The following is a 25,200-nucleotide window of genomic DNA, read 5'->3' as shown; positions in this document are numbered from 1 at the left end:
AACTTTGGGGCACGAAGAGGAAATCAGGTGGTGGCAACATAGGTATATTGCGTTTCCTTGCAAAATTTGCAGCTTAGCTAATTAAATTCATGCCGCTGAATTGGTCCTTGGCTGAGCTCATTTCAATGGGCAGGGTTTTTTTTTTTTCCCCTCCTTACAGGAGTTCCCTCCCCTTCTTCTGCTCTCCTCCCGCCTCTTAAAACAACTCAACTCTCGTTTTAAAAGACCCTATAACGTGGGAGGAGGCAGCACAGCAGCAGCAGACAAGAAAAAAAAAAAGAAGTCTGTAAAATATTACCCGTTTGCTGCTGCTGCTGCTGCTGCTGCTGCTGAGAAACCTCATTGCCTGGTTAGCAAGGCATCACCAAAGAGACTTTATCTGATGCTGTATGTCTCAAACTTTCAGACGCTGCCTTGCAACTTCTCCAGGCTCCTGCCTTGCCGGGTTTGAAATAAGATCTTCAGCTTCGACAATGAGAAACTAACACATAATTTATTACTTCTAACTTTTTTATTATTATTATTATTATTTTGAAAAAAAAAAAAACTCTGCAACTTTGATCTAGAAAGCGAAGCAGTGAGAGAAAAATAAATGGAAATAGGGAAAACACGTGGAGAAAAATGAGTAGGACTGAATCGCCTTAATTTTTTAATTTTCATTTTTTATCATTTTTTATTTCTGAGCGTCTCAGTAAGTCTCTGAAAAGTGCGATTTGATCTTTTACCTCAAACTTGGAAACTGTTCAGCGGGAGCAACGGTACGTGAGACCACACAGCTGGCTGAAGCCCCTCTATGACCAAAGGACAGAAGGACAAACAAGGTGGGTGATTTATGATTAAATTCCTGTCGTCTCAGGAGCAGAAGACCCTCTCCTCAGATCCCCGCTCCTCGAGGGAGGGAAGCTGAAAGAGATTCCTCACATAAGAGTAGGGTTAGAGGGGGATGATCTTGCCCTCTTTACCCTGCACCTACTTCAGCAATAAATGGGGCTGCAGCGAGCATAAATGAGGTTTTCAGCTGCACCCCCCCCCCTTTTCGTGTGATCTGCCTAGCATGTTGCTGATCTCTACAATCGAGAAAATAAATAAAAAATGAATAAAAATGGGGCAGCAGGTTAGGAAGCCGTTCCTGAAACCCTGCGGGTGAGGTGAGCGCGGCTCCCGGCCCAGGTTGGCTTCTCCCTCATCGTCCCGGCTTGGCGCCGGGGCTCGGGGGCGGGGGGGCCGTGACAGGAGCAGCGGCGGGAGGCGGCTGCCGGCGTCGAAGGGAGGGGGCGGCCGGGGCGCCGCGGGTTCGAGCCCCGCCTCGGGGCGGGGCAAGACGCCACGGCGGTGGCGGTGTCTCGGCAGAATGGTCAGCGTGGCGGGAGGTGTCCGGCGGCGGAGCGGAGGGGGCGCGGCGGCCCGGGGGGGGGGGTTTGCTGCAGGCTTGCACCCCACTTTTAGCACCTGGCTGCTATAGACCCAGCATTTGTCGCCGGCAGCGCGAGAGGCGGGAGCGCCCCGGGCTTCCCGCAGCCCCGCTGGGGCGGCCCCGCCGGGGGTCGCGGGGAAGCGCGCGGCGCCGCCGCTCGGCCGCGCCCGTCCCCCCCCCCCCACGCCCTTTCCGACGGGGCTGGCGGGGGGGGGGGAGGTGGGAGCCCCGCACACCGCGGGGAGGGCGCAGCTGGGGGGGTGCCCCGGCGCCCCACCCACGTGGCAGCGCGGGGGAACTCCCCCGGCGCCCCGCCCCTTTCCTCTTGTGACGCAGCGCCGCCCCTCCGCCATTGGCTGCGGCCGCCGGGCTGGGGGTTCCCCCGAGGAGCGCGCGCGCGCGGCGCCGGGCGGCCCCGACCGTCGAGGGGGCCGGGAGGGGCGGTCGCCCCGTGCCCTCGCCCCGAGCCGGCCCAGCACGGCCGCGACGCCCGCCGCCGGGTTGTGCCCAGCCCTTGGGGCCTGGGGCAGCGTTTCCGCGGAAGAAAGAACAGCTCTTGGGGTTTCAAGGGAGTTCCGTGCTCGTTGCGCTAGCAGCTAACTCAGCCAGTCATATTTATCGCGTGGGAGCAAACCTATTATTTGGCTCGTTTTATTACTACTCCAGATTAGTGGCATAATGCGGCGCGTTACTCTTCCATTCTATGTAGCGGCATTGCCTGCCTAAGCCAAGCAAGGTATAAACTAAGTACAAGGTAATGAGCAGTGAAAATCAAAAAAATACTTATTTGCTGGAGTAGGGACTTCATAACCAGCAGCCAGAAAATATTTCTCTACCAGATTTTTTTATTAGCCTTGATCCAAAATGCCTATGTACAAATATGATCTACCTTTTGATTTTATTTCTCATAGTATTTGTTCTATTTTTTTGACTTTTGGTTAATATGACAACTAGTATGTGACTGTCTACATTAGAGATAAATCAAACTGGCAGTTGTGGAATACATTCCACATTGCTTACTCAAACCTGTAAGAGTTTAGGGGAAAATGTACACTGAGCAGACAGGTGATTCTTGGTTTGCTGATCAAAGTCTGTAAATGTAGGTATAGTTTGCCATCATTATTAATGCTATGTTCTCCTGTTCTTTCTTTTAAACCTAACCCCAGAGTTAATTTTAGTCTTATGTGAGCCCTTTCCAGAAGATCAATGGCATGCAAAAATCTGGAAGTGATAAATAGCCAAAAGCACCAGATACGGTAACTCCTCTATAGTAAAGATGTACAGATGTAACGTAACTTTTCCGTTTCCTCTCTGCAGGCTGTAGACTAGAAGAGGGAATTTGGACAGCTATTTTATTCTTGTAATAAATGTGTACCTAAAATCATTTGTACTTCAAAGATGAATGATTTATTTTGCTGCCAAAATGAGGCTAATCTACCAAAATATTGAATGAAATTTTCTGACTCTCAGATGCTGTTTGTGTATATGTACAGTGTAGGTGTATAAGGCTATATAGAGTATGTATCAATCTGTGCACATGCACACACACTCACCCACCCACACATATACACTCAAACATGTCCATGTCATTCAAGCAACTGATCTACTGAAGCCAACACTATTCTCACAAGTAAGAATTTTTTTAAGGTTTATGAAAACTGATATTTTTCCTTCGGTTGTGTGCAAAGTGGTTCTCAATAACTTTATACACATATGCCTACATGTGTCCTCTTTTATATTGGGGAAAACACATCCAGCTCCACTGATCTCAGCAATACTGTTGAGTAAGAGTTGCATAATTATTATATACAAACCCCTGCTGATTCTACCTTCAGATGAAGGCTCCTATAGGCAAGGAGACTAGGATGTGGTCTGTTTTTTGAGAAAAAAACAGTTATATGCAACAGGAGAACTGGTGGGTTCTATATGACACCTGAAAAAATAACATTACAGATAACAGTAACCCAGGCCTTATGGAGAGTTTCATAGACCTGCAAGAGCTTCTCATACGATGATGATTCCCCCTTTTACAGGTGAGAAAGCTAAGGCAGGGAGAGGTGATTTCGCTTCACTAAGATCACCCAGCAGGTTAATGGCAACACTAGGAACAAAACCCAAATTGTCTGAGTCTTGGTTCATTCTCTCCAGGCTCCCAAATATAAGAAATGCAGCAGTTAAGCAATGACCCATTTGTCAACTTTCATGAGGAAGATTAATCTGTATAATAAATTTGTCACGTGTATGCATACATTTTTTATCATGACCACTTCAGAAATAACTGTTTTGTAAAGAAAGTTTAATTTCTTAAGCCTGCACTACAGAACTGCAAGATAAATTACCCACTGATTTCCCTCTTCAACTTAAGTGCACACTTACCTTTAATGACATGCTTACATGCTTTGCTGAATCCAAAGCCTCAGTTACTGAGGTCAGGAGGACGATGACTGGTAGACTTTTAAGATATTAGCTCCCATAGAGGCATGAAAAACTGAGACAGTGCCAAAAGTTTTCAGTGCCCAGCAGGTCTATTTGTAGCACAGATTTTCAGAAAGGCTGATGCCCGGATCTCTTTGCTTTTGGGTTGGTTTACATTATCATTTTAGCTTGAATCAGGAGTGTGCTATTGAAGCAAATGCTTCAATTGTCCCTACTCACCATGCTCTGATTTGTATTGCAAAGCCGTCACTGGGCACACAAACTGGATTTCTCTTGAATGAAACTAAATACAAGACGTGCTCCTGGAGGACACCTAGCGCTTTTCAGGCGCTAATGGGTATTCAGTCCATGATGTCTGACTAAACTTAGCTCAGAGCGAATCCTGAAAAAGTGTTCAGAATGGAAGTCAGGTCCTCAGCACCAGTTGTTCCTTTTTACAGATGTGTTTCTATGGTATTGTACTATTTGCTCACGTGGCCGTAGCCCTAGATATCTAGAGCATGGCAGAGCTCTTTTGAACCCTTAAGAGGTGAAGGAGATAACATAAGTACCTTTGAGATCAAACCTTTGCTGTTGTTTAACAGATAAATATTGGCTTTTGCAGTATAAGGTTTTTTAGAATGTGTTTAGATCTTTGGAATTAATAAGTGATAATTCTTTCAAACAACCTTCCAAGTTGTTACTTTTTATGCATGAACTTCCTGTCTCCTTCTCTTGCTTTTTAATCTTCTTGCGGAAAAAATAACCAGAAGTACTACATAACAGTGAGTTTGAGCGTTACACATAAGGCACTTCTTAAACAGATGCTGTAGTGAGCTGCATCCCATGTGTTGTGAGCAAACCTAACTTCAGTTTGACCTCTCATTAGTCACCAGTTCCAAGACCTGCATTAGCAGATCCAGGCGACATCCTGATTGCTTTCCTTAGTCCTCTGAGGAGCTACAGAACCACTGGAGCAGAATAAATGAACAGATTGCAGATAATGTTGCCATGTTCAGACACCAATACAGATTATGTTTTCTGGATATACATTTTCCCATCTTCTGTTTATTATTCCCTTGATGTATTGGTAACAAATCAAATCCTTGTTCTCTTTGTATGCTGACTTCTTAGAGATGTTAACTATCTCCAGCTCCTATTAGTCTCAGAGATGCGTGAAAGCTGGCTGATAACCATACGGCCAGATTGTGCTATCTAATTCTGGAGGGAAGGGAAAAGTGGTACTTTGCCATGGAAGTCAGCGGTGTTCTTTGCTGAGTAAAGACCCAGTTCAAATCAGGACTTGAAAACCTGCTGAACTTCAATCAAATGTTTAGGCCTTATTAAAGTTAGATCTAGGTACCATGACTGAAGTTAAAAACTAGACTAAATATTTCCCAAAACAGGGAGAACTCAAACATATTTTGATATATTCTTCTGATTTGTAGTCCAAGACATTATTCAGCCTGAGAAAGGAGGAATATCTTCAGTTGTTGGAGTTTACGCTCTAGTCACTATATACACAATGCAGATATCAGTCAACTCTTTGCTAACCTGAACTTTTAATGAAAATAATGTCACAAGATTTCAACTTTTAGCTCTACCAGTTGTTAGTACTAATACAGAGTAAGATGTCCTTCATCACAAGTGTAACAGAAAAGCCCTACTCTCTGTGTAGCTTTATCAGGACGCCTAATGGGACACAGTGCCAAACGGTTCACTAGGTGGACTCTAGTGTAACATATGTGCTGGTGTCTATTTTTGGCCATTATCTTCCACAGAAGCCTCCAGGAAGAGACCCACACTTTTATTTCCCCTTCCTCTGCACCTCTGCAGTTGCTTCAAGGCACACACTACATACTGGGGACTGCTTGGTGATCAAAATGTGTGTCACTAAAGCAAGACAGCCTACATAACATCAGGATTCAGCATATTGCCTTCACATTGCATTTCTGCTAGGTGGGCTGGTTAGCACTAACCAAATCCATCCAAGGAAATAAACAGCTCCAAGATCATGACAATAAATCACTCGGTAGTAGACTATCAAAACTCTCCACAGACACTCATCTTGTGTGTATAAACTCTGACCCTGTTTGCTGGAGTCAGTGCTAAAGTCATACTGACTTCAGGGCTGTAGGATCAGATGAGGGTACCTGTAAAGGACTGAGGTGCCCAAACTGCACAGAAGAATTAGCAGTTCTGTCCTAGGCTTCCTGTGCCATACGTGGGGGACATGGGCACCTCCAAAAAGAGTTTGACAAAGGCAGTGCCGTGAGCAGGGCAGTATGTGATGTGCAGCTATCTGAAGCTAATTCTTTACCACTTCAATCCTCAGTCTTATTTCCCCTTCGAAATCTGCTTCAGGACTGATGCAGAGTGGTGGACCTTCTGACTTCTTTCGGAGCTAAATGATGTATGTGCACTCTAAAAAAAAGGGAAGAACATTGCGGGTACCATCCTCATCCTCCTGTTTTATAGAACTGGTTAAAAACCTACCCAGAAAGTACAAGATCCAAATGTGGTTTCACAAACAGAGTGAGATATGCTGTAACCACCACAGGTAACCTTTTCAGCAGGTGAGGATCTCTGTTCCTCTCCTCACTCCAAGACCTCTTTCAGCAATGCAGCAGTTTATTGTGTATACAGAAATACTCTGGAACTGGTTTTGCTGATCCAGAGAAATGGGACAGGAGCTGCTGCTGGTCTTCCCTGTCTAGAACACTTGATCCCTAGTCTGTGCAGTGCTGTTCAATTTTTTATTTTATTTTATTTTTTTTAAGTGTTGCAGTGCCTATTGCCCAGGACAAAGTTAATTCCCTTAAAGGGCTGCAGATCCATTATGCTGAGACATAAACAAAACACCTAAAAACTGGGGCAAGCTCCAGGAACCTGGGGGACATAAAGATCACAATATGACACGTCTACAGTTCCCGCGCGCCAATCAGTCAGCTGTTCAATAGGGCTGTAGTGATGGTAACTTTGAATATAAGGACTTACGTTTTGCTGAAGGGAATTTTGCTAGCACTTCAAAAGGGTGATTAGCAAGGAAATGACTGAAAAACAACCGTGGTTGCAAAATTTAACATGGTTGCTTGTCCTTCACCAAGGATTTGCCCCTTACATCTTGACTCAGCATGGCATGATTTTAGGCTTATGCTGCTGTAACACAGGTCTGTACACTGGTTCTCTGATAATACTTGATTCTAGCTTTAGGTGACAGGTTCACGAAAATTTGGATTAGTGTGTGACTATCATGTTACACTTTGCTATATTAGGCCAGACTAGATACTCATAACAGCATTGTCTGGTCTTAAAATCTGCTGTTCCCTATCCTCACTGCTATTATTTGACTCAGCACTTCTTTTTTGGCCCCAGACTTGTGCAAGCGTCATTTCCCTTTATTTTTTTGGCTTTATTGCTGGAGAAGGGTGGAGAGTTTTTGGCTTCTTTCTCATTGTTTGGGCACTTTCAAGCTGATAAAAATCAGTTCTGCTGGGCAACTCCTCAATAGCTCACATGCTAAAGTGGAGAATATTGAGCAACTTTTTCCAGACTTTGCCTGAGATTCAGTCAGTTAAAAGACTACGCATAAAACCTTCAGTTGAAAGGGGAAAGTCGCTTTGATGAAAGTCAGGAATTTAGATTAAAACACAGTTTATTTTCCCAGCGTTGACAGTTAAAGGATAGAAAAAGATGCTGTTTTATTAGGACCAGGAATCCATTTCTTGATCTTAGAAGACTCATTTTGTGGAGGGCAGGAAGCTGTGCTGTAATGACAAGATCAGAGAATTCACTTCTCTTTTTTTCTTTTTGTGAGGAAGCTCTTCATAGGAAGAGAAAAAGCAATAGCAAATTAATATAAAAAGAAACCTGGTACAGTATATAGTTAGTCAAATGTGAATGCTCCAAATCTTAATCTAAATCCTGTGAGCTCTACCCATACAAGTAGTCCATTGATTTCAGTGGTGTAATTCTGAATGCAGGCAGACTTTACTCACTAATAGGAATTTTGTGTTTCTGGCAACAGAAGAAAAGTAGTGGATCCAAAATGAGAAAGCATAGTACAACCGCACCATTAATGAAACATTTAGCTTTATGTTTGTGACCTTTTGCTTACTTGAGGGATTAATAAGCACCCAGGCTGTTCGACTTCAAGGCAATCTGGAGGTGATCCATTACTTAATCTGTTTTCTAAAGCTAGTCTATTTTGGGCACTGAGTTCCAATTCACCTATAACTGTGGTATGTAAAAGCTATCTTTTATTAGGCTTCTCTATGACTCCCATTGTGAAAAACTCAGACAGGCCAGAACAGGGAACATCCCTTTTGTTGCTGGGTGATTACAGCACCTGTTGGAGCCCAGCCGCAAGTATTCAAGGAAGTCCTAGATATAGAGTCTGATTTCTTTAACAGTGTCTCCAAGTATACTTTTAAGAGGCTTCCTCCTGTCTTGAAATTTAAGGCCCTGAGTAGCTAGTGGAAAAACATAGTCTTCATAACCTCACACTTTATGATCGCCTGGTTTATTTTCATTCCGTAATTGATTCTGTGTTGATAATTTTTTTTTCTTTTCCCAAGCCTATAACTTTTCATATAGAAATGTACTTGCTGAGAGTTATACTGCTGGAGCTTGTTAATTCTTTTTTTTTTTTTTTTTGAGTATTTCACAAGAAAGAGTTAAAGGCATATATGATGTAAGGAATTGGTGTTCCAACTTCAGCTTTGGCCAACAGATGGTGAAACAAACATTGTCAGCAGACAAGCAAGATGACAGCAGCAGGGAAAATATGAATAGTAATAACAAAACACTAATAATATGTCCATTACTCTAAGAGAGGCCCTAATTCAGCAACATATTCAAGCGTGTGCTTCAGAGTCTTTGACTTAAGATCAAGTGCTTGATGGGTTAGCCTTAAGGAGACATTACCCACTTTATGTTCCTAATGTAAAATACATCACTTGACTTAAAACGTTGCAGTTAACTTTCTGTAGTTATGAGAAAGCCATTGCGTGAAATTGGTTAATGTGATTGCCAAAAAAAAGTAACTGAATTCTGCGTGCCTGCCAGCCTACATGTGTATCCATCATTTGTTTCAAGAATATCAGAGCACCCTTCATCCCAGCTAGCTCTTCCATAACCTAGAGTTTAGGTTAGAAGATTTTAAAGGCAGATAATCTAAGCGTGTAAAAGGTGTCAGAATCAATGGGTATTCTAATGAATTTGCGAGTCCAGGGTGAAGCCTTGGCTTTGTTAAATTAATGCGTACTTTTGCCACAGACTTAATCTCAGTCAAGCTTTAGCCGTGCACATACATGCTCACACATGCATATATCTATATATACAAATGCATGAATAATACATTTTTGCAATGGTATTGAGAAGACCTTTTAAAGCAGATGTCTGATTATATAAATACAAATTATAAATATAGTCAGACATCTGTTTAACAAATTATAAATACATTCAGACATCTGCTTTAAGAATGTCTTTCCAATATTTTTGCAAACATAACTAAGTGACAGAAATGATTCAGGGCTGGATGCAGAAGTGACATGGATGGGGGAGGGGGAGGCTGCCCAGGCATTCAGCTGTTCCTGCTGCCTGTGACCATATGAAGCGAGTAGTGGCCCAAAGGCCCCTTCTCCAACCCCCACCCCGGGTCATATAACAACATGTCTCATTCAGCAAGCCCAGGCCTCCAAAATAAGATCCTGACACAGATAGCACCTTCTAGGAGGACGTTACAATTAGTAATAAGTACCCCCCGTACATTAAGGTATATTTGAGTCTTACTTTACACAGTAGAAATACCGCAAAGAGAAGAAGACATAGGTTGATGAAGGTGATGCAGTAAGTCCATGCCCCAGCCAGGAGGACAGCCTGTATTTCTTGACACCAAGCACCGTGCTGTAGCCGTGCGCCTTGTGGCAGGGGCGCCTTGTGGCAGGAAAGGGTCGTTGTGCTAATTGTGTCCCTGGTTCTGTTGCAGATGTATTGTGAGAGGTTTATATGTATCCTGAGAATACTTGGAACCACGCTCTTCGGGGTGTCCCTCCTGCTTGGGATCACCGCTGCTTACATCGTTGGCTACCAGTTTATCCAAACGGACAATTACTATTTCTCCTTTGGACTCTATGGTGCTATCCTGGCATCACATCTCATCATCCAAAGCCTGTTTGCCTTCCTAGAGCACAGGAAAATGAAGCGATCACTAGAAACTCCAATCAAGCTGAACAAAACAGTTGCCCTTTGTATTGCTGCCTATCAAGAGGATCCTGACTACTTAAGAAAATGTTTACTTTCTGTGAAAAGATTGACCTACCCTGGAATTAAAGTTGTTATGGTCATTGATGGGAACTCGGAAGACGACGTTTACATGATGGACATTTTTACAGAAATCATGGGTAGGGACAAATCTGCCACTTATGTCTGGAGGAATAACTTCCATGACAAAGGTCCAGGTGAGACAGACGAGTCTCACAGAGAGAGCATGCAACATGTATCTCAGCTGGTCCTATCCAACAAAAGTGTTTGCATCATGCAGAAATGGGGTGGAAAAAGAGAAGTAATGTACACAGCATTCAAAGCACTGGGGAGAAGCGTGGATTATGTACAGGTAGGTATTAAAGTGCCAGGTCAGTGCCAATTCAAACACACTTTGAGAGAAAGCAGCTTTTGTATATTTTGTGCGGCATGTTAGAGCCCATCCTAGTCCCTTAATGAACACAGTGCTCCTTTCAGTCTGTTTGGAAACAGCTTGACCGTTAAAAGTATATTTTGCTACCTTTTAAAATGGTCGGCCTATCTGTGAATATGTTAAATCTGTGCACCAGCTACTGGAGAAATCTGAAATACTTCAGCACTGCTCCCGTATCAAAATGGTTTTGCTTCAAACAAGGCCATGGCCTCCTGAAGACCCTTTCTCTAGTCATATAAGTCAAGATTTGAGGTAACTTTTTGTTTTATGAAGATGTTAGCAGCCCTACATGCAAGCAGGCAGTAAAGTATTTGGTGGCTATCTCAGAGCAGAGATGGAGTCTGTAAAAAAGATAGTCATATTTTAAAGTCTTCGAAGGCTGTGTGGACTGTTCCATAAAAGGGTCAATGTGCAGCTTTGAAAGAAAGATTTCTTCAGCTAAAGCCTGAAGGAGCTTTTGCTTCATCACTTACAGCTAGCTGCATTACCTCACTCACCACGACTTGGCCTTTAAAGCCCTATGACACTATTCACTTAAGAATGAGTTAGGCTGGGTCCTCTCTCCCTGGCTCCAAAGCAGCAGAGACTCATTTCTTTCCAGCTGCCTTGGATCCCATGAAAGATTTTCTATGTTTTTGCCTTACACCTGGAAGCACTCCTTGCTCCTGAAAATAGTCCTGTTGACTTCAGGAAATAGAAGAGGACTTGCTCAGAGGAAGGCTTGTAGGATCAGGGCCTTTGTCTGGACACTGAGAATAATGAGCTGTCGATCAAGACCAGCAAGGCTCGTTTGACTGATCCCTCAGAATATGAGATGAGCTTCCTAATTACTCAGCCTCGACCTGCCTACCTTCTCCTGACCTCAGACTTCTTCCCTCTGCTCCACCTTTAGCACTCTCCTCTTGTGGGGCGGCAGCTACTTGCAAAGTGCTCTCTCTGGGCCCCGGGAGGTGGTGTGGCTCAACTGTAGACGTCTCAAGCTAGTGCCCACTGTTGTGCAGGCCTATGTGTGCACAGCATGGATAGCATGGCAGATGGCTGGTCTCAGAGCCGCAAGCTCTCCTAAGACAAAACAAACAGAAACTGAAGAGCTGCTGGGAACTGGTCTGTTATCAGACCTTCAGGAGTAAGGCAAAGATTTAAAACTCGTCCTCTGCCGCTTCCAAAATTCAAACTGATTTATTCTCTGAAAATAATGGGCTTAAGTTCTCCATTGTCTTCACTTTGGTTTTGTGTTGTGAGGTTCTATGATGGGTATAAAAATGCTATTGTTCTGCATTAGCATAGTTTTCTAGTCACTTTGCACAGGAGTATCAAATTGCAGACAGAGAAGGCAGGGAAACTGATTCATTACAGTTTTCTTCCCTTAGTTTAGCTCAAGAAAGCTGGAAAAAGTGTTTGTATTTAAACAGGCATACCCTAAACGGAGAAAATGGAAGAGATATTTCTGTTTTTTTCAGTCAATTAACACTCCTGACCTGACTCGAAAGTCCTAATGAACGTTTCAGGAACTGTAATGCTACTGTAAGGCAGCCACCAAATGCTGCACTAATGGTTGATATCAAAGTCACAGCTACAGTCACATCTCTATTATAAATGCAGCAACGTGGTGGTCCTGGTTACTATACAGCGATTACAGTGACGATGCAACACAGATAAGACATTGTTCAGTTGTATGAATGAATGAAAGTCAAGATTTTCCAAATGATTCTTTGGTCAGACCTAGAGCAAATTACTTAAAATTGGCCTTACTTTTTAAGGGCTGAACAATCTTTGTTGATGATCAAGCACTTGAAAAAATGGACCAGTCAGCACGATTGCCAACTCCTGAAACTGTTCACCTCAGAGTTCTTAAAACATGCCTAAGGGTTATGGATAGAAAATCATAAGCAGTCAAGTCAATGTAGATAAATGAGATGTTGCTCATTAGAAGAGTCTTGTTAAATAACTGAAACTACTGTGAAGGCTTTACCTCCCTCTTGGAGGAGGTTAAGAGGGTGCAAGTGATCAGTTAGTGCAGTTAAACTGACAGAGCATATTCTGATGATCAGCACTCATTGTGTCAAACGTCTTTGGCATTAGTCTGTCCTCTACTGCTATCAAGATCTTGAGTGATAGCTGGGTAAAAATAGCCTGCTGTGCTTGGCTGCAAAGACCCTAGGGACAGTATTCATCCCACCAAACGTGCAGACTCACAGCTGAGGAAGTTACCCTGGGCTCTCCTTATAGTCAGTGCAGAGCTAGATGAAACAGCAGAATTCAGGGTTTAATTCGTCCCAGCTTAATGCAGAAAACTCTATGACCCTGGGCACTAAACTCTAGGTCACTCAGCCCTTATGTGGAAAGATGGCAAATTGGCTACGGGGTGGTGCTGGGCCAGCCCTGACTGTGCAGACTTTGGTGTGTTTTATTAGGACTCCAATGTGTCTGCCTTCCTCTGGACATGTCCTCTTTTCACCTGGAAAAACCTAATCTAGATGGAAAGTGACAGCTTCTCAGGTTTGCACCAGAAGCCCAGACACGTCCACTGTGCTGCCATGCCCGGGACATATGCTGGTAATTTGTAAATAAATCCGATGTGTTCAGGATTCCTCATGTCATATTAGCAGTGTTGCTCACCGGCAGGTTTTTCTGCTGTAGATAGACACGTCTGACAGGATAGCAGTTGCTTTGCTGCGTGAAGTTACGGAGGAGCTGAAGGGAATGCTAAAGAGCTGGGGACTGGACTAATCTCAGCTGATTGCTCACAGACAGAGGAAATGGTGAGGTATATCACATCAGTGCTCTCTACCCGAGGCCATGGTACTCAGCAAATTGCAGAGCTGCTGTGTGAAGCACTCCAAGACATGTCCAGGAAGGCCCAGACAGACATATAGGGCATTCTTTCTTCTCTTCAGCAGACTTACTTTGCTCACTTTTTATTACTGAGTGCTGTCACTGATGACAGCTTTCTGCCATAGCTGGAAGAACATGCTGGCCAGGTTACAAGCGTTCTTCCTGAGCTAGAGGCCTTTAAGGAGAGGAGCTGGATGCTTGAAGTTAGCAGGAGCTGGAGATACTTGTGGCTTTTCTCCTGACAGAAATATGAGAGCTTTCATCAGCTTCCTCCTTTCACCCTCCTCCAGTGCTTGGAAAGGAAGCATTTTGGCAGATATTCAGCTACATCCCAAGCTATGCAGCCTGATTATCCCAAGTAACGTCTCCACTTGAATCTGGCACATAACAGAGTCTGTGGGCTTCTTTGTGCCCCTAAAAGCTCTTCTCCCCCTTCACAAATCAGAAATGAATCCTTCAGCTCCCCTGGAGCAAGGGGGCTTAGAGTGAATTCAAAGGTTGGCCGAAAGGACACTAGAATTAGGATTCCTGATCAGAAGCCTCATCTGAATCTGACTTAATAGGCTATTCATTGAGAACTACTGACTTTCGCCACTGCCGTCCCCATCTGAAATCACAGGAATGCCGAGTGTGGATAGAATGGAAACAGTATGAGAATTTACAAGGCAGGGTCCAGCCAGTTAAAGGGGTGTTTCTGGGGCAGATTCCTTTGCTAGACTTTCTGGGCGTCTGAGAAATGAGTTCAGAGGCTATTGGAGCACTGTTTTCCAGAGCAGCTGCAACAGGGAGACACTCGATTGTTTTAAGCAGGCTGCAGCCCATGTCATTAGCCTCAGAGCAAATTAAAGCAATGTTAACTGCCTTGGAGACTGGCTAGCCTGTCTGAGCCCTCCTCCTACTCTCCGAGGGAAAACAAACACCTAATGTACACAGTATTTAGTTGACTAGGAGTGTTTGTATGGTTGCAATGCCTTGTGTGTGTCATCTATTTCTGCACTGGTCTCATGAAACACTGCACTTAAGAGACTTGCTCCTTCTGGCTTTACTTTCATATTTTGTAGAAGAATGCTAGAAGAAAATACCAAATAATTTCTATATATCAAATGTCAAATCCCTGCACTACTAATAACACACCATGCAACTAAAATTAAAAAGGAGTTTGTTCTGGAATCTAAAATACATATTTTATAGAAATTGCTAAAGCCTTCTTGTGAGTGCAAGAACTATTAGGTTTCCTCCCAGTCTCCTAGCTGACTTTTTCTTTTTTTAACAAGCGCCTGGAATTTAACTCCTCTTTCCTTCCTGCTTATGGCATTGGGAAACATTTGACCAGGGTGCTACAACCACGCAGCCGACACAGGGAAACCCTGTGTCTGGGCTCAGCAGGAATCTGCAACACACCCACAAACATTGTCTTGCTCTGCGGTGGCTTCTCAGTGCCCCATCTTTGAGAGCACGTCTCTTATTCAAAGAAGCCAGCTCAGTGTGTCAATAGAACAAATACAGCTAATACAGAAAAGGGAGGACTGTTTATGTGTGCAGCCCTGACAAGCACTCTCTTTCGTTCAGCACCACTCCTTGTTGCTGGATACAAATGACCTCTGCCAGAAGTATCGATGCAGATTCCACAGAGGGATTCAGCTGCGTTCAGGAGCATGTGCATACTGGGTCTCTACGGTCACTCACAGATTTTCATTTTCTTTCCTAGTGTACTGCTTAATCCCTTTTCTCCTTGTTTTGTCTTACTTGTAGGTCTGTGATTCAGATACAATGCTTGATCCAGCCTCATCAGTGGAGATGGTAAAGGTTTTAGAAGAAGATCCAATGGTTGGAGGAGTGGGAGGTGATGTGCAGGTGAGTACAATGAATTTCAGATTAACAGAGCAGTTTCAGCAGTAACTGTGCTGCAATCCTTGTCCGTGCTTGGAATTAAAGGAGTTGAATACGCTGGGCTGCCATTATAGAGGTTCTTCTGAGACCTTACCATTTCTATCTGTTGATTAAAATCCCTTATTATTGGATGTGAGCACTGCATGGTATGGACACCCATAGAAAGCAGACAAGCATGAGTCTCCCCAGTTTATGAGAAAAGTGAGGCACTGGGATTGTCGGGACTTTGTGGCATCTTTGAGACTCTGGGTATAACTGCCCACGCTACCAAAGACAATTTGTAGGGCAGCAAGGAACTGCTTTGGGAATAGGTGTCCCAAAGCCAAGTCCAGCACCCCAAGCACTTTAATTATGTCACTATTAGCAGCCAAGATTTTTACGAATAAAAATCTTTTTAAATCCAGTGCACCATACAGTCTATGTATTGTTAGATTGCATTTCTGCCAGCCAGGACAATGGAAAGCCCCCAAGTCAGACCAGCTTCACTTTTATTAGGATTTCTAGCATTGCAGAGTTTGGCTGACAGCTGCAGCAAAAGGCTGTTCGTTCTTTTTGAGACAATTGCTTCTGCTGCAACTTATGAAGAGAAATGCATACGAACATTTCATCTGGCTTTGGGATTTGTCCCCTGTAGTCAGTAGGGCTTTTATGTGAGATGGAGGAAAAAGGGCCATCTATATGTGCAAGCATTTGCTAGTGAAGGCCCTAGTAGTCAAAAGTATTTCAGACATGTGGCTCTTAACTCTAGAAATTGAGTTTCCCACAGAAGCCTGAATATCTTTGCAGGTCTGGGCTGACCACAAACCAGGCATCACACTTAACCTACACATGTGTGTACAAATGGAGGGAGACAGTACATGTCCAGCTATGAAGGAGAACAGTTCATAAGCACCTGCACAGAAAGATGGGAAGGAAATGTGTGCTCTGGGAGGAATGTAGGCAGAGTGAAGGCTCTCTGCTTTCTCTTTCCCGGTTGACTTTCTACTGTACAACAAATAATAAACTTGAACTAGGCTTGAGTCTCTCCGTAAGTCCTGGTGCTTCTAAAACATTTTGAAATTAATTGAAGCAGAGACAAATGGGTCCTTGGGCTTCCAACACGTTGACATGACATAAATTAGGGTCTTCGGAGTGAAAGATCATATGTTTTTCCTAGTCGCAGAAAAATTTTTTTGCAGTCCTAAAAGGCCACAGATTTCCCTGCAGTTCCCCACACTGAGAAGATACTTGGCACCTTGCGCAGGGCTGGTGCAGCCACCTTGTTACACATTTCCTTGCTGCATCCTCCAGCATAGGTTTACGCTGAGAATGTGGCAGTGAAGATGGTGACTTGGAAACCAGCACACTCTCTTATCTCCATTTAGCGTTCATTCTCTTAGACTATGTCTTTGTAGGTCTGAGCTTTTGGTAAGCTTTGGGATATATAGAAAAGATTGAGCCCTTCACGGGGGCAGAAGCATGACCCTCCATGGGGGTGCGGACAGCTAGATACAGTCATAGCTATGGATACTTGGCCCACACCTACTACCTTATATCACAGTATATCTAGGGGCAATATAACAGACTAATCTTTCATAGACAAATCAGATCAGACTGTTTCTTGTCTAATCAATCTGAGGTCAAAGTTCTAGGGCAAGCCTTATGGATACTGAAAATGTAGGCTAGAGATCATGCATTCAGCCTCCCTCATGCTTCAGCACAGCTTTAGGAGAGGTGCAAGAAGCTCAGTCCCAGAGCCGCTCCAGTCTGAGCCCAAGAGGGGCACAGAAGCAGGAGGCTGCCTGTGGGATCCCATCATCTCCTCTCAGGAGAGGCTGAGCCTTCAGATTCTTAACTGGGAATGACGAGAAAGGAAGAATGAGTCCAAGCACCAAGAAGCTTCTTGATGGAGAAGAGGAAAGGTTGAGAGAAAAAGAGAACAGTATTTTGATGCAACAGACTCATCTAAGACTTAACCTTGTCCTTCCTATCAGTGTCCTCAGCTGTAGAGGTGATGCCTGGATTTCTCCTGGGTTGTACACAGGAGCAAGGTTCTCCTTACATTTTGGTTAATGGTACTCGATCCTTTTCAAATTCCTTGTTCATCCAATGTGTGTATTTGCTTTCTCAAGAGCTCATTTAAAATGAAAACTTTTTGTGTTTTCAGATTTTGAACAAATATGATTCCTGGATCTCCTTTCTGAGCAGCGTGAGATACTGGATGGCATTTAACATAGAAAGAGCCTGTCAGTCCTATTTTGGCTGTGTACAATGCATCAGCGGGCCTCTGGGAATGTACAGAAACTCGTTACTCCATGAATTTGTGGAAGATTGGTACAATCAAGAATTTATGGGCTCCCAGTGCAGCTTTGGAGACGACAGGCATCTAACTAACCGAGTGCTAAGTCTGGGCTATGCAACAAAGTACACAGCTAGATCCAAGTGCCTTACCGAAACACCGATAGAATATCTCAGGTGGCTGAATCAGCAGACCCGCTGGAGTAAATCGTACTTTAGAGAGTGGCTTTATAATGCAATGTGGTTCCACAAGCATCATTTGTGGATGACTTATGAAGCTGTAATCACTGGATTCTTTCCTTTCTTCCTTATCGCCACAGTCATTCAGCTCTTCTACAGGGGGAAAATCTGGAACATCCTCCTTTTCTTGTTGACCGTTCAGTTAGTTGGCCTGATAAAGTCTTCCTTTGCCAGCTTCCTTAGGGGGAACATTGTCATGGTTTTCATGTCACTCTACTCAGTGTTGTACATGTCAAGTTTACTGCCAGCAAAGATGTTTGCAATTGCCACAATAAACAAAGCAGGGTGGGGCACGTCAGGAAGAAAAACCATTGTAGTCAATTTTATAGGACTGATTCCAGTCTCCGTTTGGTTTACAATCCTCCTAGGTGGCGTAATTTTCACTATCTACAAGGAATCAAAAAAGCCATTTTCTGAGTCGAAACAGACGGTTCTCATCATTGGCACAATACTCTATGCATGTTACTGGGTTATGCTTTTGACTTTGTACTTCGTTCTTATCACCAAATGTGGCAGGCGGAAGAAAGAGCAACACTATGATATGGTGCTAGATGTATGATGTTTCTGCGGGAAGTTACCCAGAGCGTTTTAAAGCAACCCAACAACCTTATAGTATTTGTGGCATCAAATGAATGTTGCCAAGGGAAATGGATCATTGCTGCTGGGAATAGGACATTTATATTCCTCTGGGTTCATTTTCATCCTGCCAAAGTAAGAAAACACAAACAATAAAAAATGATTTTTTTTCCAAGGGGGGAAAAAAGCAAACCACACAGATTCGACCTGTTCGCAAGAAAATGGGAGGACTTCTTTGTTTATGCACTTTTTAGTTGTGCATATGCCTGACAGTGTTATGTTCTATATACCTCACTGGTCATGCTTATGTGTGTGGACAGGAAGGAAAGGAGTTTGGAGAATCAAGCAAAGGATCTTACAACCCCTTGCAACCTAATTTATGGACTTCTCTTTTTTTTTATAGTTCTGTTTATAGGAAGGGTCTTTTGTGTTAGGCTGCCAAATGTAATGCCAAAGGTAAAATTTAAGAGGCTATTGGCTGAGCTGTATTTTTATATTATTGTATTATTTGTATGTGTGTATTTTTAAGTCAATTTTTTTTTTAAATCACATATTTTATATTTTACTTATCTGCCAAAAAGCTGCCTCCCTAACATGTTGTTCTTTATCCTTTTTAAATAAGTTTGGAAAAAAATCATATTTGTTCCCTAAAAATCTATGCTGATTCGATATTGTTCACAACAGGAAGAATAAAATATTGCTCTGCATTTTTACAACTGATGAACGGTTATTTCTGTGAAAAAATATTTAAACGTGCTCTTTGAAGACATTTATTAGGAAAGGCCCAACATTGCCAGTTTTTGGATATAAGCATATTTGTGCATACAAAAAGGCCAAAGGGGTAGATATGTGCAATCTGGGGTTTGTTTTGTTTGGATAACATTGTAAAAGGGAACCTTGCTTCTCTGCTAAGAGCATACCATCCCTGCCATGTGTAATAGCCATGCAGGAAGTCAGGCCTTGATGCCACTGGAGTTTATAGCAAAGCTTCCACTGATTTTACGTGGGACTCGATGAGTCAAAAGTTTCTGTTGTGGAGAAACATTGGACACCTGAAACTATTTTTGACTTCACTGATGGCTGCGGTTGCTCATAATCTGTCAGTACCAAGCAGATAGTTCAGATTTTTGAGTTTCAACAAATACATGGAAGGAAAAAATGTCAAAACCTTCACAATGGGGATGTCTTACTGTAAAACTTCTACATTGCACTTCAGAGAGTTTACAGTCAAAATAAACATCAGCTTCTCTGACGTTCAGTATAATCCAAACCCCTGTACTGAGCCCAATAATTTATGTTTGACTAAGGCATATCTACCAGAAAAGAAGTCAATTTCTATCCGAAAACTTCAAGTGATAGCAAATCCATCACTTCCTTGGTGCCTAACCATCAAAGACATTTACTTTGGACTATGGTTTTGAGAAACAATATTCAGGACTAAATTCTTACAGCCTTTCACCAGCCAAAGGAATGTGGCATTGAGCCCTAATATACAAGTAAAGAGCAACAGAAAGCCAGCTGCATACAGATATATGCCCTTTTTAGATTCTGGTATTAAAAGCACTGTGGTAAAGCAGAAATCAGCATATGATGCTTAAAGAACTTAGAAGCATTTTCAGCTTCTCTTTTTTACGCAGACATGAATAGATTCTGCTGTAGAGTGAACTGCACACACACTACCTTATTTGTCTGATTATCTTGAGGTACATGGTTGCTTGAAAGTCATACTAATATTATGTTAATGACTGGAGAGTTGACTCGTGTTGGTTACAAAATAGGACAGTATTAAAAACAAGCAAAAGAAACAGCAAAAATTAAAAAAAAAACTTGACTATGCCTTTTAACTATTTATGATGTAAGTTAAAGCTTGGGTTAACATTCAAATGTCAAATAAATCCTCTCATTCTATAAAAAAGATTGAATTAATTGCCTGTATTTATTCTAGCAATTATTCAATGTACTTCCAGTATAGGTTGTATAGTATAATTGTTACTTTCATAAATAAAATATTTTTGATAAGATTATGACTAATTCACGTTGTTTCTGGTCAGCACTTCTGCTCTGAAGCCATAAAAACGCAGAGCTTGAGCGATACTATTAGACTGTTACCTGCCAGATTTCCAAGTAGAAATTTGGTAATGCGTAGCACAGCACCTGGGAAGAGCGTGCCTAGCGGGAAGTATGGGTTGGACTGTGCTCTGGAGGATGGTGCAGGAACTGAGTCACAAGTCTCCCCCACGACTTTTCCTTCATGCCCTGAGAGCCCCATATGTGTGTAGCGCACAGACTATGTCTGCCTCTGCCAGTAGCGGCTAAATTAATTTGGTCAAGATCACTTACTCTGTTCCTCACTTTCTGATTTGTAAAGCAGGAATGATGATCCAATCTCCTTTTGGGAAGTTCTTGGAAGAAAAGGAGTAGAAAATTTGATATGAGAGCTGCTGTTTTCCAGCGCTCCTGTCCACTGGAGCTTACTACCCTCCATAGTAGGGGGAGCTGAGGAGACCGTGTGTCTGACTTTCTGCTGCTCCACGTTAGTGTTATTTCTCAAGCCTGCTTTGCACGGGAGCAGCTGAAGGGCAGGTGTATGTTTCCCTCTGCTGACTCCTACAAGCAGCAGCCATTGACACAGGGGCAGAGCGAGCAGGGGGCAGAGTGACATCTCTGACAGCTCAGACCAGAACAGGCTCATCAGCACAGGTCCATGACTTAGCAGACAGTTTCTCAGCACTTGGTAGATACTGTGCCCATTTTGGGGCCTGCCAGTGCAGGAAAGATGATAAACTGGAGCAAGTTCAGCTGAGGACCCCTATGCTGGTTGGGGCTGGAGCCGTTGCCCTGTGAAAGCTGGGCCAGTTCAGCCACAGAAGAGGTGGCTTTGAGGGGGGAACTAAGAGCAGCTCCCACTAAATACAGGAAGGGTATCAAGAAGACGGAGTGAAGCTCTCCACTGTGGCGCCTGGTGGGAGGACAGGAGACAACAGACACTGATTGAAACAAGAGACATTCAAGCTGGACACAAGGAGAAAATTTTTCCCCCTGAGGACAGTCCCGCAAGGGTTCAGGCAGCCCAGAGAAGTTGTGACGTCTCCATCCTGAGAAGGTTGTTCAACCTCCCATTGGACAAAGCCTTGAGCAAGCTAGTTTGACCTCATGGCTGCCCTGAGGTCCTTTCCCACCCGAATTCTCTTATGATCCTTTCAGAAGTAGGGGCAAACAGCCTGCTCCTAATGACAGCTCCCGTCAGCACGGAAGCACACCCCCCTATCCGTTCCCCACCTGTCTTCCCTGGCCCTGGGCAGCAGCTGGCATCTTGCACCCAGCAGGTCAGACTCCTCCTCTTCCTGAGGCTCTGTGTCCCCTCCTGCAACAGCAGGATGGCTGCATGGAGTAACTCGTTTCATATACACTGCTGGATGAGAAAGATTTCAGCAGAAAACCAAACTGCAGAATCATTTTCCTAGAAAAATTGAATCCATTAAAAACATTCCCTGTATTTGGGACAAAAAAATAAAAGAAATTTTCTGTAAATCTGTTCATTTTCATCTCAAAATTATTTCCTGGTAGTTCCAAATGCTTTTGATTCTTGCAGAAAATATAATGCGTTTTTAATTCGTATTAAATACAATTCTATGAGATATCTGTTAAAGAAAAATCTATGCTTTGTTTTAATCTTTTTAAAAATCACAGCTGTTCTTTAGCTACCTCTGCTAGACAGTTGGTGCTGGACGCTATAATAAACTCTCACAAACTATAAATTCTAAAGAAAAGTTAAAAAAGAATCTTTCGAAAGAAATCCAATGAATGGGCAACATCTCAGCCTATAACCCATTTCCAGAATGGAGTAATTTGAATTCAAGAGCATCTGTTTGCAGAGACCAGGTGTGAAACAAAACCTGAGGGAATCAGAGGGGCAGCATGGAGGAAGAAGCCCTCCTGTTCTGACTGCTAACAAGCTTTGATCTGGGTAAGAATCATGATTCTTTCAGTGGTGAAAGCATGAATATTTAGCAGACCTTTTGTATGAGGAGGAAAAAATCCTGTTAGACATGTACTGCCAAACATGTCCCAATGCACAAGCTGTTGAGATTCAGCCTGTTATAAATTCTGATCACGAGATAAGATAGTAAAGAGGAGATAAAATATATAGCCATAGCTGTTGATAAGGTTTGGTATTACTGAGGCTGTTGGAAAAAAGCTGCTTTTCTCCAGAGTTAACACAATTAAGTTAAACAGTGCAATAATTTTCCTACCTTTTACATAGCCTAAAGTCTGCTGCCTCTGTTTCAGATGTGATGGATGGACGAGTGCCCCAAATTGTGTATGCTTCTTCCAACTATATCAATTTGTTTAATAAGGATGCTGACTTTCCTGAAGAAATCCATCTTGAATTTTCTCCTAGATTAACCTTACAATTTCCATGAGCTACCATGACTGCAAAGAGAAAAGAGACGTTGCAGTTACTTGCATACTAAATAAATGAGAGGCCTAGGCCATGTATCTGAGCATTGGTACATGATAACCTGTAAGAATGGACCCTGGTGTGTTTTTGCCCCGGGTCAGATAGCGTCATCCCAAACAATGCTTGGGTGCAGTTAGGAGAGACGCGTGGAGCAGAAACCTCCCCGTTTCAGGAGATTGTAGTGCTTAGTTACATAGGTGTGATCCCTATCACAGGTTGATCTGAAGACTGGACAGCAAACCCTGGCCTGTTTTATTTGCTAGATTACAAATAACCCATCAGTGTCCCACCAACCATGACAACACAGTGTTAGCGTATCCCTTACAGGACATTAAAGAACACATGTGGGATCTCATTCTCAAGAAATGAGTAGATGTCATTAATTCTGCAGCCCAGATGTCCCTGGTAAAGAATACTACCTTGCTTCAGAGGGTGAGCTTGTGCGCAAACCCTAGCATTTTGGGAATGCTGAAACAATCCATAGTCTAGTGGTGGAGCAAGAGTCCTGGTAATGGTGAGAGTCCTGTTGTTCCTCATAGTACCAAGCAGGCATAAATTAGGCTAGAAACAGTCCTGAACAGCAGCATCTCCTGTGTAGCTGGTGTTCACATCAATGTCAGCTCATAGTAGCTGTCATTCCATTTCTCCCAGACATCAGCTAAGCGTCTTTCAGATAGCGCTTCTTTCCTCATTTCCCCACCATACATGGGCTATATCTATATCTATCTACACATCTACATCTATATCTGTGTTGCTTCCTAGACCTTGGGACTGTAAGAGTCCATTTCTTGTAGTGAGTCAAATAGCACAATTTCCTCTTGGGCTGAACTGGTGTTCTGCAACAACGCTGCAGTCAGTGTTTCTTTTTCTTCGTTATTTTTATAAACAACTCAGTGTGTACTTGATCTCATCTCCTTTAAAACGACCACCAAGGAAAGCTATTGGCAACTTATGCTGGAGATAGGAGGAGGGGAAGTGGTTTATTAATGCTCTGACCCGCCATCTGGCTGAGCATGTCTTGTAAGGAGATTAAATGTTTGGGTGCAAAATTTGCGATGCTTGATTCTAGCCAAAGGAAAGTTCAAACAAAACCACCCAAAAAGGGTATCCATGTAGCTCTTACCAAGGATATGTCCCAGAGTTTAATGTAAACTAGGTATGAGAATTGAACTGAATCACATTTTTAAAAAATGAATGACTGTGGAGGTCTCTTTGGACACTTTCATCCATTAAAATCTCTCTCAAAGGTAAAAGCTAAACAGATACAAGCCAGGTTTACATTAATATAAGAACATATGCACTGTGAAAGCCTTGTCTACACAAGCATATCTGATATAACCAAAATCTTAGAGATTTTACTTATTGTAATATAAATATTATTTGGTTTGATTTGGTTTGGTTTGATTCATGTTTCTTCAGGAATTATGCCTATAGTTAAACTGAAACTCCTGTTTATTAGCCTGAACGAAGGAGAAAGCTGCACTTAAATTGTGCTAAAAAATTGGTTTAATCAAGCTGGCACAGAAACATGACACTTTTACGTCGATCTAGGCCAGATACATGTTAGTTCAGTCTGACATGATTTACGTTAAGATAAGCCAAGATGTGAATTTACAGCACATGAGATAGTCCATAAGGACTGCCCTTAGGCAAATCTCCTTGCTCTGCAGTAAGTGTGAGGTAGCTTGGCCTTCCGTAATGGAGGCATTAGTTACACTGCATTTGCCAGAGGGTAAGAGAGGAAACATGGACAGATAATGTAGGATGACTGAGGCAGTGTAAACTCATGCCCTAGGCTATTCAAAGAAAACTTTTAATGTATCTATACTTAAACTAATCAGGACTACATTCTAGGCAAACTTGTGTACACAAAGACAGTCAGGAGGGCTCAGGTGAATTAACGAGATTTCAAGCAGGTTAGTTAAACAGAAGGAAGCCTCCCATAAGAATGCTTATTCAGAATAAAAGCGACTCCCCTGTGTTTTTTACATAAAATTCACACATTAAAAGTCTATTCAAGATGCACTCACACAATCCCAGGAACTGGGATAAATACTGAGCACATGCAGTCGACTGCAAAGCAAACTAAAATGCGATAGCTGCAAATGTGCCCCTGGACATGTACAATCTCTGCCTCACAAAGGGCTTTGTACATGCCAGAGCCAAAATTGCCACCACACGCTGCTAGCTACCATTTTCCCTGGCTGCTCATCAGCTGAAGAAGGAGCAGGCTGTTGGATGAATGACTGCGTATGCCCAGGAACCCTATGGCTTCATAGATACACAGGTTGCTCATTACATACACAATGCAAACAGGCAGTAAAACAGAACACACTGCAGCAGATTCAAACTTGCCAGGAAGTACAGGACTCCTGATGTGCAAGCAGGAAATCT

General features: G+C 43.0%; 1 protein-coding gene across 1 annotated transcript; it reads left to right on the top strand.

Moving 5' to 3' along the window:
• Positions 1-213: 213 nt before the first annotated feature.
• On the top strand, positions 214-20,370 carry HAS2 (hyaluronan synthase 2). The gene is made up of 4 exons (XM_009682808.2): positions 214-821; positions 9,819-10,445; positions 15,114-15,215; positions 17,398-20,370. The coding sequence occupies exons 2-4, from the start codon at positions 9,819-9,821 to the stop codon at positions 18,325-18,327; spliced, it is 1,659 nt and encodes a 552-aa protein (XP_009681103.1). The 5' UTR covers positions 214-821; the 3' UTR covers positions 18,328-20,370.
• Positions 20,371-25,200: the final 4,830 nt, after the last annotated feature.

The sequence above is a fragment of the Struthio camelus genome, chromosome 2, assembly GCF_040807025.1.
Source record: "Struthio camelus isolate bStrCam1 chromosome 2, bStrCam1.hap1, whole genome shotgun sequence".
NCBI lineage: Eukaryota > Metazoa > Chordata > Aves > Struthioniformes > Struthionidae > Struthio > Struthio camelus.
The sequence above is the reverse complement of the archived record's forward strand: the minus strand, read 5'-3'. Positions and strand labels throughout refer to the sequence as shown.

Bases quoted from the DNA above. Each gene is read 5' to 3' on its own strand.
- HAS2 (XM_009682808.2), top strand. From the start codon at position 9,819: ATGTATTGTGAGAGGTTTATATGTATCCTGAGAATACTTGGAACCACG. The intron at 10,446-15,113 runs GTAGGTATTAAA...TCTTACTTGTAG, and splicing joins GAAGCGTGGATTATGTACAG to GTCTGTGATTCAGATACAAT. The intron at 15,216-17,397 runs GTGAGTACAATG...TTGTGTTTTCAG, and splicing joins GAGTGGGAGGTGATGTGCAG to ATTTTGAACAAATATGATTC.